At 35.3% G+C, this 12,332-nt stretch overlaps 1 protein-coding gene across 3 annotated transcripts; it reads right to left on the reverse strand.

Annotated features, from left to right (window-relative positions):
* Nucleotides 1-333: 333 nt before the first annotated feature.
* LOC142353963 (uncharacterized) lies at nucleotides 334-11,482 on the reverse strand. Of its 3 annotated transcripts, none has more exons than XM_075406198.1 (6): nucleotides 11,362-11,482; nucleotides 10,383-10,714; nucleotides 9,809-9,997; nucleotides 7,137-7,437; nucleotides 4,127-4,615; nucleotides 334-1,138 (listed from the first exon to the last, which is right to left on the reverse strand). In XM_075406198.1, the coding sequence occupies exons 2-6, from the start codon at nucleotides 10,590-10,592 to the stop codon at nucleotides 474-476; spliced, it is 1,854 nt and encodes a 617-aa protein (XP_075262313.1). In that variant the 5' UTR covers nucleotides 10,593-10,714; nucleotides 11,362-11,482; the 3' UTR covers nucleotides 334-473. The 3 variants fall into 3 exon arrangements, with proteins under 3 accessions (XP_075262313.1, XP_075262314.1, XP_075262315.1); XM_075406199.1 differs by having other exon boundaries at nucleotides 10,383-10,738; nucleotides 11,362-11,417; XM_075406200.1 differs by lacking the exon at nucleotides 11,362-11,482 and adding an exon at nucleotides 11,338-11,352.
* Between the last annotated feature and the right edge of the window lie 850 nt (nucleotides 11,483-12,332).

A 12,332-nucleotide genomic window follows, 5' to 3' on the forward strand; every position in this document is an offset into this window, starting at 1 on the left:
GGAAATGAAAGGGTTTGGGAGGAAGGAAGTGCATGTGGGTAGGTGAGAGAAAATATAAAGGAACTTGGTGCCTTTGCCAGCCATATGTTGGCAGGTAAGAAAAAAATGGATAAAAATCTTTCAAAACTCTCTCAATAAAAAACTGCGAACTCCATTGCAAGGTTGTTGCAAAATTTTGAATCAATTCACAAATCGGATTTATGTACAGATTTTAAAATTATCAAGTGTTTCACTTGCCCATTTTTATAAAGAGAACGTTCAATTAGCCAAGTGATTAGTTAAAATGAAAGATGAAACAGATGGCTTGTTTTACCTCAACCACAGCACTCAAAATAAGATTCATGATATTTTAATTCAATCAAAAAATTCATATTGGCAACATAGTTTAAATATTTAATTTATAATATTAAACAGGTGCTCTTATATCTTTAAACAATAAGTTAATTTCTATTTATCATCCGTTAAGTGTTTATTTATTTTTGCAGCATAGGTAAATCTCCAATTTTTCGAAATACGACTTGCTCTTTTTTTTCTCCTTTAGTTCTTTTCCATAAATTCCGCCCAAAAAAACTGTTTTTTTGCCCACTCTGAAAAACATAGCTGGTAGATCTAATCTTTTCTATGTCAGTTCTCATTGATTGGAAACCCGTTGGGCAATTTTTATCCCAATGTTTGAAAATGCAATACGGGCCCTCGGGCCATTTTTCCTTGTAGAGTTGGATGTCTTTCGCTAATAAATTTCTCTGTTTGGTTCCAGCTTCTTCAACGCTTTTAATCCTCGTTTCCAAGAATTTGTTCAAATCGCTGATCGCGGTTTTCCTTTCAGTCTTTGCAGCGTTTCCAAGCTTTTCAAGCTCTTCTAATTTTTTCGTTATGTTTTCATTCATTTCTTCCATAGCAATTGTAAGCTCCTTTCGCACAAATTCAGCCGAAATTTGCGAGTCGTCATTTTGGACGCCGTCTTCGATTGTGATTTTCAGGTTGTTCACAACTTGATAGGGTTCTAGTTGTGCTTTCTTGTAAATAACCGAAGCTTCAGTTGTCAAGTTTGAAACTATAACTCTGCTCAATTCCATCGGTTTCAACACAAACTTTTCTCCAGTCCACTGATACAAATTATCTTTTTCGTTAAGCACGTCTAAAACAAAAGTATTGTGTTGGTGGCGTTAATTGACCCAATATCTGATCGTGATCATGGCTGATTATCGTCTGGATGTGTCTGATCATTAACGCACACCTCGACGAGGGTCATGCAAGCCAAAAGACCAGAAAGCCGAATTTCGAAAAGGAGAAATAGCAAAAAAAAACAAAAACCCGAAAGATAATTTTTCCCTGCCATGCTTAACTTACATTACTATTACACAAGATAACGCTTGCATTTAATTCGTCTGATTTTGCATTCACTGAAGATTTTATTTCTAGAAAATCATATTTGGAAAACAAATCAAGTTTTCACATATGATTTGATTTTTTATTGGGCCAAAATTGCTCGAGTAAGATTAATCTTAATTTGATTTCACTTCACGTTCTAAATATCCCGATTAGTCTAATAATTCAAGAGTCTTGAAAGATGATTCACAGTTCTTCCCATATTCTTGCAATGCTCTTTCAAGATCCATACTGCAAGAATATTGCATAATTACCGTCCTTTGTTATGTACAAGTTTGAACAAATAAGAGAAGAATAAACAAACTCCGATTTGTGAGCAAAATCTCTTTATAATTTTGATACCTTGCTCCGAACGTTTCAGGGATTTTTCCCAATCATTGCCGCCTTTAAGTAATTATTATCACATAAGCGGAGTGAGAATGTTGCACTCATGTGTATTAAGACAAGAATATCAGGACAAAATCTCGATTCAAGAAATTCAGAGCTAATCAGAGCTTTTTTGGTATAAAGTTTTCAAAATTCTTTATCGTTGCACATTTTCCTGGTTAATGAAATAAATTTTGAATCGAATTTGAAAATTTCCTGGAAAATTTTAGTTCCTGATTTAACAAATTAACATTAAAAATGAATTCTCGAATATACGATCCAGCCAAAAATATGGTCGAGAAAATTGAGATAATTTTTTAGGTCTCAGAAATAACGGAACAATTCATTATGATCAATTTTTTAATTGAATTTAGTTGAAAACTTAAACATAAAGTAAATGAAAATCAATTTGTAAATGAAACTCCACCTTACTTTAGGATATCGGTTCCACAAAACAATAGTTAATTTTGTAAGATCTTGTAATATTGTTTCAGAATTTATAGTATTGCGAGATATTAGCGTTGTAAGAGAGTCTCGCCACAAAGTTAATCTTTTTCTTTTCTTCCAAGAATCTTGAAAGCTTGACTTTTTCAGACAAATTTGGAATTTATGCTGTTCTTTATTTGATGCGTCCCTTTTTTTCTCAACATCTAATTCTTAAAACTGTCATCATTCTCTCATCAACTAAATAGGCTAATTGTGACAGTTTTTGAGCTGTTTTTAATTTTCCTACAAGGTCGGACAAGCCGTTTTCGGATATTGTTCTGCACGTTTCCGCCTAGCTCCAAAATATTTCTCAAAAAATAATCATGCAAGGTTTAGAATTAGAGACAGCCTGAGTTAATTCCTCTGAGTATAAATGAACAACAAAAACATGACATTAGACAAAAGTTACTATTATTAGGGTTCAACATCAGAAAGTGTCAAGTTATCTTTGCATTACACAGAGAAATAGGATACACTCGAAGAGAACAGTTTAAGAATCCCAAGCACCCAAGCTATCAGTTAGAAGAAGATTGTTTCTTTTAACTCAAAACTTGATAAATGTATTTTTCCCTGATTTTGTGCACCAAACTGACGAACAAACATTCAGAAAGGTAATTAATTTGATTTTTCTTTATTTGATAGGTGAAAAAAATTAGTACCGCTACCGTAGACGGTTACCCGTGATTTTATGCATTTCACAGATGTTGCTAAACGGCAATTTTCCCTTTCAAAAGAACCTACACTTGGTGGCGGTCAAGCGAGCTGATAGGCAAGCAAGCCGAATTTTGAAAATGAGGTCAAGTAAGCCGAAAAATTTTTGGATACCCGTATTTTAAGTTGCCCCTGGCGGGTCGGTGGGCTTGCTTCGCGCGCGTCGCTGCTTCGCCGCGATAACCGGCCCGCTATTTCCGGATTACATCAAACAGCGAATAAGAGGCATGGCCAAGGACAGCGGTCTGCTGAGGCCCGTACCCAATAGATGTCTACAAATGACGCATTTTTGTTTCTTTGTTGCATTGGAATACATTATGCACTATAATACTACGCGCAGTATTGATTGTGACGGCTGACAATTTATTATTTCTTATAGATTACATAACTATTACATAACTTTCGGCTTGCTTTTCTGTCGGCTTGCTTACCTATCGGCTTAATTTGCACTCGCCCCTACACTTTTTAAGGATTAAAACAAATATTATGAGAACGCACCGTTCTCATTTCCCTAATATAATAACATTTACTCAACTTGGCCAAGATAAAAACGTAAACAAAATCCAGAGCATTAAGGTTGCAAGACGGAGTTCGCTTCGCCTACTGATTAGAGAAAATTTACGCGCCTCCAATTTGTGCCACTGTTTGCAATGGCCTTGGTCGGTTTTGAGGGTTTTTAACCCTATTGGTTTTGGCTTAGTAAAGCTGACAAAAAACTGCAATTCCTAAAACGGGAAAGTATCAGTTTCCCCCTATCTAACGCTCAAAGAACATCAGTACTGATTCAGAACAATTTCAGAGTAACTTTGATTTTCAGTACTGATTCAGAACAATTTCAGAGTAACTTTGATTTTCAGTACTGATTCAGAACAATTTCAGAGTAACTTTGATTTTCAGTACTGATTCAGAACAATTTCAGAGTAACTTTGATTTTCAGTACTGATTCAGAACAATTTCAGAGTAACTTTGATTTTCAGTACTGATTCAGAACAATTTCAGAGTAACTTTGATTTTCAGGACTGATTCAGAACAATTTCAAAATAGTTTCTGTATTGATTCTAAAACCTCTCTGAATCAGAGGAAGTTCAGAACTTGCTTCTGGATTTCCTCTGAATCAGAAGGAAAATCATAATTGAAATCAAGATGAAAATGATAATTATGATTAACAACTTACTTTCTAGATCTCTTGTCAACTCAGTATCCATTTTCGAGTCATTCCCTTTTTCTGTAAAATTAAATAATCCTCTTTCTTTCATCTTTCCAAAAATACCCAAAAACCCCTTTGTTTGTTCATAATCGCTTTTGATCTTAAGGTGTTTGCTATCGTTAGCGTCCCGCTCAAAAGCCCGGTTGAGCTCGCCTGTGACTTTGTCCGGCCTACTCCAGTCATCGTTCCAAAGCACAGACTCCCATTGTGCCTCTGTAAAATTCTCCGTGCTGACTTTTTGTTTCTTCAGCATATTCTCAAGTAAATTTTGGAGACTAAGCGTATCGCCCGGTTGTATTTCGAAACCGGAATCGGTTGTTTCCTCAATTGCCAAATTGTCGATGACTTGCTGGGCCATTTCTTTGACGTCATCAGATTTCAAGTAAACTTCGCCTTTCGGTCCATGCTTCATGTTTTTGAGTTTAGTGTACATTTCGCTTTTTGTAAAGTGTTGAGCTGAAAAGGAAACTCAGTAACTCAAAATCAGGAATCCAGGAAATCAAGAAATGGGATCTATTAGAAAAGTGAGATTCCTAAAACTCCAAGCTCTTAATTGAAGTACTGACAATGCAAAGTCTGAATATTATAGTGTATTTGAAGAAGATATCAAATAAACGAGGAAAAATTGCGCTCATCGAAATGAACGCGGGAAAATAAGGGAAACGAGGGAAGTCATATGATCGAGGATTACGTTTTAGTTTCATAACATTTCTGAGCAGCTACAATTGCATTGAACGAAAATCCTCTCAACTTAAAATTTTACTCAACTATTTTATCATACTGAAATCATATATAACTTAGTACGATTTCTTAAAATTTTTGATGCCTGTGACCTCAGCTTTTCCGAGATTCTGATCCAAGTCAGAAGCTATGGGTATAGATATAGACTATCCCGGGGTGAGGTGGTGGAAGTATGAACCACGTGATCCAGACACAAAACAGCCATGACTCCACAGTCCAGACAGTAATTGAAGTATGAATCGAATTTGCGCGAAATTATGCAAAATTGTAAATACCCAATTTGAGGTCCACGACCGAAAGTCGATATGTCCACGCCGAAATGAACGCACAAGTTGGGTGTCGTGCGTTCAATCCTCGATTCAATCTCAATTGACGATGAGTATTTTGGAAGTTTCAAACTTCATTAGATGGATAGCAGTGTATGTATCATAGATAATTGTGTGTGAATTGCAAAAATACAAAAGTGAAACATAACCGACTAACGTCGGGCGAATTGCTCTCAAACGACTGGCGAGCGGCTGGCTTCGCCAGTAGCTAGCCACGGTTTAGTGAGGCTAGCTTTAGCTTGATTCGACTCTGCAACTTTTAGTTTTTCTAGCCTTGTTAGTAAATAAATCAAACAAAAAACTGATATTTTAAAAATTTGCAAAATATTACATAATTTAAAAGAAAAGCTTCAGATTTCGCTGTGAAAATATTTGAAACCATTTTTTGTCTCGAAAGTTCTGTCAAGTAACCCATCTCCGAGACTTGAAAAATTTCGTTGGCCAGTAATGGTCGTTAAACTCAGACAAGGACAAATAATATTGAAAAAATTTTGAAAAATTTGAAAATTTTAACAAAATCTTCCTAAAATTCAAGACATTAGTATCTTAAGAACCAATTCATTGTCTCAAGAGACTATCCTGTACTCCTGTTTCAATCCAGAAATAGTTTCACAGGCTCATAAAGATCCATAAAATTGGAATATAAAAATTTTCCATAAATTCGAAAAGTTTAAATTTTATCAAAGAATTACAAAAACTGGAGTCATAAAATATGTTGATACACCATCCCATTAACTCTAAAAACTATGCAGCAGCTTATTATCAAACCTTGGAGGAGTTCCCAGGGACTCTGGTGCCGGAAGAAATTCAATAACACGAAAAAAATGCAAATATTTTAAAAGATTAAATTCGTGATAAGAAAAACTTGAAGAACAGTCGATTACATCTATAAGATTTGCAGAAACATATTATCAAACCCTAGAGGAAGTTCCGTGGCATTTGAGGCTAGACAAACCTAAAAAATGACAAAATATTTCAAAAAACTTTTTAAAAAATTGCAAATTTTATTTAAAAAGCTGCTAAAACTTGTGATATTAAAAAGTTGAAAATTAATCCATGATCAACAAATTTTCAGTAACTTATTATCAAACGCTAACGGAGGTTTTTTGACCCTTGCGGCTCAAAAAAATCTGAATAATGACTATAAATGAAAAAAAGCTGGAAAAAAACTGGCAAAAATTGTCAAAAATATGCCAAAATTCGGGATGTTAAACTCTTGCAAGACATTCCATTTAATCTACACATTAAACAGTAAGCTATTTTCAAACGGTAGAGGAGCTTACTTGGCTCATGAGGCTGAAAAAAAACCCAATTTGAAAAATGCACTTTTTGTCAAAAAATTGCTAGAATTCGTAATTTTAAAATGTTGAAACCATCCCATTACTACTAGAAACTATGCAATAACCTTTTATTAAACCCTAGAGGAGGTTCCTTGACACCTAGGGCCTGATAAAAATCAAAAAATGTCAAAAATTTTCAAGAAGCTTGAAAAAAGTTAACAATAGTATAAATTTGCGTTTTTAGGGGGGGGGGGTGAGGGGTGCACCGGGGAATGATGGGGGCAGGGTGGGGTGGGGCAACACTGGGTTGGGGGCAACAGCGCGGTGAGGGGGTGGGGGCAATAGTGGGGGGGTCAACAGTGGGGGGTGTCTTCAACCTCTAAGAACCGCCCTTCACATCATAAGTATAAGTATAAGTCTCCAAAGCAGTTTGAGCTGAAACAGAGGTGAAAGGCTCTAAGAGCACTTAATGCCCACTGGGCGCTACCTGTTTATCCGGTTTTTGAGGACGAAAAGTCAAAAGCGTCAGACGAAAAATCGGTCAAGCGAAAAATCGCATAAAAAAAGACCGTCAGGACTAGTATAATTGCTACAAACTTCGTTTGAGAGCAATTAAAAATTACAACACACCCCTTATGTGGATATTTTTCTCCCTCGATCGTTTCCCACTGATGATAATCTCCAACTCCAGTTTGTAAAACGTGACTGGATTTGTCTTCATAGTTCCGACAAGTGTCTCACATAACTCCTTTTTCTCACAAATGATATTGAAGCGCTGTGTTGATGCGGATGATGTGTAGGTGTACCACTCATTAGACAGGACAATGCCTTCTCGAGAACCCGCGGAGATGTCTTGCCATTTTATCCGAATTTTCTCAATTGGGAAAACTTCAACGTCGAGGTAGGTCAGGTTGACGTACAATTGTTTATCCTAAAATTTCACATTTTCGAAGGATTTATTCTAGTTCGGATATATCTCGCCACAATATGTTGACCTAATTAATAATAACGAGGTTCAAAGAGCTTTCTTAAAAGTATGGCAGAAATGTGTGCTGGTAATTTGAATATTGAGCTCAAAATACATAATAAAGAGCATTTCATACCAAGTGAAATGAAACTTGATACATCTTGATAAGAATAATGATAAAACTTGAAAAATTTTGGTTAAGATCTTTGTAAGATTCTTGGAAAGAAAAATTCAAGACATGTACGAACTTGTAAGTTCTTTGCAAGAAATTCAAGAAATAAGATCTTATTAAGATAAAAAGAAACAATCACCATGATCATAACAATATTTTTCATTTAAAACTAAGATGAAACAAGAAATATTGTCTTCTCCAGTCTGAAAAGTTTCTTCTCCAGCCAAATTAACGATTGACTTCGGAGGTTTTTCCAGAATAATCTTCATGGTTTTCTCTCCTCCTTTTCCAGTCCCAGCTTGGGATCGGCAGTGGTGGAGTTGCGAATATGACTTATAGGAATACTGACAGGGCACGTTAAAAAACGATGAAACTTGTAGTTATTTTGACAAAAAGCGTTCTAACCCCCTAATATGTCTTTTCTCCACTGAGTTTTGCCCAATAACTAACCAAGGAACACTTGAGGCCTGGATATTTGCGTCTTTAGCACTTCACAATAGAAAAATTTCCTCATTTTTTCTGCAAAAGAGGGAAAAGTTGAGACCGACTTGAAACAAATTATATGAAAGTAAAGCAAATAGTTCATAGTTTTTGGAACACTTCAAAACGCCGCTTACTTTTTAACCATTTTTTTAATTTTAAAAAATGAATGGTTTTAGGGCTGAAAATTGCCACTGATCCGCTTTAGCCTCATTTTGTATTATTAGTTCACTGGAGCAATCTGTTTCCATTTCTTGAGACGAGATAAATCAAACAGCAACCAAAATTGATTTAAAAATCTTATCTCAGCATCTGATCAAGATTTTGTCACGATTTGTCAGGAATTTTTCTTGGTTTATCTTGATAACATCATACCAAGATCTTTTCAAGTTTTAGCATGAAATAATCGTATTTCATGTTCTCGGTAAGATGTTTCAAGTTTTGCAAGAGATTTCAAGACCATACATGTTTTGTCAAGGTTAATCAAGTTTCCTCTCCCTCAGTAATTATCTGCTCAGAAGTGCCCAAATTTTAGCGCTTTTTGTACACAGTTTAAACACTTATTTTGTGGCATATACGTTTGGCAGTATTTTGCAAAGCTTTCTAGCTAGACTTGCTAAAAAGCAGGCATTTTAGCGCAACTTATATTTTTTTCCAATCTTTCCTGTTTTCACTTCTCAAACTCAATCTCGATCCATTTTTGAACGGAATTCGATAAAAAAATTCTAGAATTTTGTAAGACCAGAGCTGTTTAATTGTGACAGAAGTTGATGCAAAATTTTTACCAAAAATTTGAATAATTTATGTGAAAACTTCTCTGAAAATCTGACAAATTAGAAAAATTTAGCAGAATTCCGCGCATGCAGCCCGTTGTTTTCATAATTTTAATGCATTCAGCGCATTCAATACGAAAAAGAAGCTCACGTTGCATCGACAACTCATTGTGAGAGATTTTGATTAGTCTTACTTAGAAGTATATTGTAATAGCTTTAAATTAATAAAAAGGAAATACACCTTCAGATTTTAGAGAAAGAGCAGAAAAATTTTTCTCCAAGAGAGAAAACAACCATCCGAAAAACTGGGACGCAACTGCTTGAATCGCAACAAAGAGTTCATTAAAAAAATTTTCATATGACTATTGTTTTTCCAGTCTCAAAGTTATACAATAAATTGGCTTCGCATCGGAGTTCGATAGTTTCTCAATGGCTATGTTGTAGTAATATTCATGAGCGCTCTTGATTTTTTTTTGTCATTTCATCCTTTTGACTGTTCAGATTTGTCAACGCAGTCTGACAATATGGATTAAAGCTACTAGTCTGTTCGTGTTAACACATACACCCAAAGAGCATTATTTGTCAAATTGTTTTTTTGCCATTTACTCAATATCTCGACTCAAAGAATTTTGGTATGTAGAAAAGCTCTCAAGTATGTAATGCAATAATTTAACAACAAAACCAAGTTTGTTACCCGCCAGCATTTAGGCTACTACAAAACAATTTTTAACGCCGGATTTACGAAAAGAGCAAGCTGTCTATTATAACAATACATATGCCAAATATTGAAAAACTTTAGCTATGTGGTGTCTTCTTTTACGATTTTATAGACAAATCTGGCCTCAAACGTACTTTTCTGCGGATTATTTTTTAATTGTAATTTAGTTTTTAAAAACGTTAGTTTACAAACCAGCAATTTGAGATGGTCGACTATTGTCTTTCTCAAATCAACAGACCACAACTGGACTTTGAAGATCATTTGATGTTGATCTGTGAATTGATTGTGCATGTACATGGCAGAGTCTTTCAGCAAAGTACAGACTGGCATGAAGAAGAAGCGAAAGTCCTGCATGTGTTTGAACACAACCACGTTTTTGCCCTGAAATTGTCCCGTTTTTCAATTTTTGCTCGTTGTAAGGCTGAGAAAAAAAACCTATTGTATTGTATATTACGCACGAGTTGATATAGCTTAAAAAGAAGCTCTACTTGTTCAACTTAGATTTAGCTAGAGAGATGAAGCTTTGAAGAATAAGAAAGAGCAAGAAAAAGGGTTAAAAGAGATGTCCAAGTTTGAGATCTTTCGACCAGTTGGTGCAATTGTGTAGCACGCTAGGCTTGCAAGTAAGAGATGCTGGTTCGAGGCCATTCTTTGCTTTTTCAAGCAATTTTTACTAGAAATAATGAAAAATTAATCTTATTTTTCGGAAAAGGCAATATTGATAGGAGTTAGATTTTAATTTGGACGGTATTAATAAACATCTCACCTTGTACCCAAAAGTTGTGACACTTTTGGTGTCAATTTGGTGGTTTTGGAATCCTTCGTCATTCGAGTCCTTGATGGTCCCGACACGTTCCTTTGACTCTTTCTCTTGAGCCTTCACCTCCGTTTTATTTTGCCCTACTTGTTCTGATGACCGACAAATTTCAACCCCACAAAAAATGACAGCAACTGTTGTGACAAACAAAAAGTGCATTTTCGAGAAACAAAAAATTGATTAAGACAAAAAGACAATAACAGGGAATAATAATTTTTATTATAACACTAATGAAGTTAAGTTAACAGGTAACAGTTAATTATTATAAATAATTATGTTGGCTAACAAAGGACAATAGTCATAAACTACAAACTATCAGTCAGAAAATTGTGATATTGACACATTTTTAGAGTCCAGGATAGATCTAAAATTTCTTAGCATGAACTGAATATGTTTGCTAAGACTCATATTATGCAATCTTTGTATGATTAAGTTTCTTATTTGAAGTTTGCATGTTTTTATTAGATATACAAGCAAACATCACTACGTCCCACCCCACAAAAATCACTACTCAAGAACCTTGTGCTTTCTAATGACGTGAAAATAGGTTGCGGATGAGGGCGACACAGAATATATAGTTTTTTTCGTTTCGTTGCCCTCAACCCCCCATTACTTTTACGCCCCCAGTCGCATGTGCTATTAGCTATTTCTACAATCGCGCTGTAAACTTTAAATGAGGGAGGGGATATAAAACACTGGGAGGGTGCAGCATAGAGATCCGCTTTGTTTTTTGCAAAGTTGATTCAATAATATATCAGGCATTTCATCTACAAAGCCTTCCTAAACAAACAACCCTTATGTATGCTAAATATATGCAAAAAAAGGTTTTAGTGCAGTGGAAAATGATTTTTTTAACCAAATTCGATAAATAAAGAAAAAAACTGATAGTTTTTGTGTATGTGACTATTTCTTCAAAACAAACAGCAACCTAATATCACAGTCAAAATATATAACAAGTATAATAAATACTTAGAGCAAATGAATACCAACTGAATCGAAAATGTCAAATGATGAAATGATTCTAAAAAGGATTTCAGCGGGATAGATCAAAAATTAGATCACGCTTGTCTTTGACTTTAACTTGTCATAAAATGGGTCCTCCCAATGTATAAGAATCATTTGACCATGTTTCTGGCAATATTTTTCATGAGTCATCAAAAAGTCACCAAAATTCTGCAGGAAATCGGATTTCAAGTTTTTCAATTACACCTAATTGATCAATACAAAAATTCGGATTGTATGACATCTATATGAATACTCAAAATAAGCATCGCAGAAGTAAATGCAAGCTTACATGCAAGAAAGTCAAAAAGTACCTATAAGTTAGGTATTCTTGCAAAAATAATAAATTCTTAAGCTGTTACAATTAAGATAGGGCCTAGTATTTGATATTTAAATTATAAGGGAGTTCTTTAAAAAAAAACGAAAAATTGATAATCATTAGACACCTAGTGTTTGCCTGTCTATATCATTGCAATGCTTCTCGTTTTTATTTGCTGTTTGATGTAATCCAAAATCAGCCGTTTGGATGTTGCAGTGGTTCAGCGGGTTGGCTGACCCACCCGCCAGTATCTGGTTTGCTTATTTCATGGCTTGCTTGAGTGAAACAAGGCTTCACAGTTGGATTATTTTATTGAATTACTTCCAGCCATCACTGTAAACACACACGTGAACACGCAAACGCACGCACGCACGCACGCACACACACACACACACACACACACACACACAAACACACATACACACACAATCACGCAATCACACACCTAACGCATTCGCACACGCTTACACAAACACACACACACGCACGCACACACACACACACACACACACACACACAGACACACACACACACTGTGACAGTCAAACACACACACACACACACACACACACACACAC

This window comes from Convolutriloba macropyga, chromosome 15, assembly GCF_964194025.1.
Source record: "Convolutriloba macropyga chromosome 15, txConMacr16.3, whole genome shotgun sequence".
Lineage (NCBI taxonomy): Eukaryota > Metazoa > Xenacoelomorpha > Acoela > Convolutidae > Convolutriloba > Convolutriloba macropyga.